The 1289-nt window shown below is 42.6% G+C and overlaps 1 protein-coding gene across 1 annotated transcript; it reads right to left on the reverse strand.

Annotated features, from left to right (window-relative positions):
* Positions 1-16: 16 nt before the first annotated feature.
* LOC107302252 (zinc finger protein 525-like) lies at positions 17-1164 on the reverse strand (the record flags this gene model as incomplete). Its single annotated transcript, XM_029287203.1, has 2 exons — positions 454-1164; positions 17-408 (listed from the first exon to the last, which is right to left on the reverse strand). Coding segments are annotated over exons 1-2 (1103 nt in total), but the record flags the coding sequence as incomplete, so codon positions are not given.
* Positions 1165-1289: the final 125 nt, after the last annotated feature.

Here is a 1289-nt window from a genome sequence, read left to right on the forward strand (position 1 = left end):
CCCACATTTATAGGGCTTCTCTCCTGTGTGCCCCCTCTGGTGTCTCCGGAGTTCAGCAGACTCCACAAATCGCTTGTCACATTCTGGGCATTGATAGGGCCTGTCTCTGGTGTGAAGTCTCTCATGTTGAATTAGGTGTGACCTCATGGAGAAACATCTCCCACATTCTGAGCACATTTCATTTTTCTGTTTAGACCCGATACGCTTCTTTCCTGTGTGAATTGTCTCGTGTGTTCTAAGATATTTTTGGCAAGAAAAAGACTTCCCACACTCCGGACATTTATATGGTTTCTCTCCACTGTGGGTTCTCTGATGTATCAAAAGGCTATATCTCCTAGAAAAACATTTATCACACTCCGAGCATTTATGGGGCTTCTCTCCTATATGGACTTGCCAGTGACTTCTAAGCTGAGATGAATAAATAAATGCTCTCCCACAGTCTAAACATTTGAATTTTTTTTCCCCTCTGTGAATTTTCTCATGATTTCTGAGGGTTGCTTTCAAACCAAAAAATTTTCCACACTCGATGCACTGATAGGGTTTCTCTCCTGTGTGGATTATCTGATGTTGAAAAAGACTTTCCTTTACAGAAAAACATTTCTCACAATTGTTACATTTATAGAGTTTTTCTCCCTTGTGCGTCTTTTGGTGACTCCAAAGTGTGGAAGAACGCCCAAATCGTTTCTCACATTCTGGGCATTCATGGGGTCTTTCCCCAGTGTGGATTTTCTGGTGTTGCTGCAGGTGTGATTTGCGGGAAAAACATTTCCCACACTCCAGACATTGATAAGGTCTCTCCCCAGTGTGGATTCTCTGGTGTCGCTGCAGGGTTGATTTGCTGGAAAAACATTTTCCACACTCCAGACATTCATAAGGTCTCTCCCCAGTGTGGATTCTCTGATGTCGCCGCAGGGTTGATTTGCTGGAAAAACATTTCCCACATTCTAGGCACGTTCTGCTTTCCTCCTCTGTGTGTGTTTTATTATGATTGCAAAGTGATGAACGCCGAGTGAAACATTTTCCACACTTGAAGCATTTATAAGGTTTTATTTCCATGTGAATTTTACTGTGGATTTTGAGACTTGTTTTCCGAATAAAAGATTTCTCACACTCCAGACATTGATAAGTTTTTTGTCCAGTGTGGATTTGTTGATGTTTAAGCATCTCTGAGTTCTGAGAAAAGCAAAGCCCACATTGCACACAATTGCAGGTGTTTCTCTTCAGTTGGGCTGTTCTGAGGCCTGGAAAAACACTGAGGCCTTCCTGAGGTCTCTTTCCCTGGTGGATAC

The sequence above is a fragment of the Protobothrops mucrosquamatus genome, unplaced genomic scaffold, assembly GCF_001527695.2.
Source record: "Protobothrops mucrosquamatus isolate PMUCROS unplaced genomic scaffold, P.Mucros_1.0 scaffold39605, whole genome shotgun sequence".
Classification (NCBI taxonomy): domain Eukaryota; kingdom Metazoa; phylum Chordata; class Lepidosauria; order Squamata; family Viperidae; genus Protobothrops; species Protobothrops mucrosquamatus.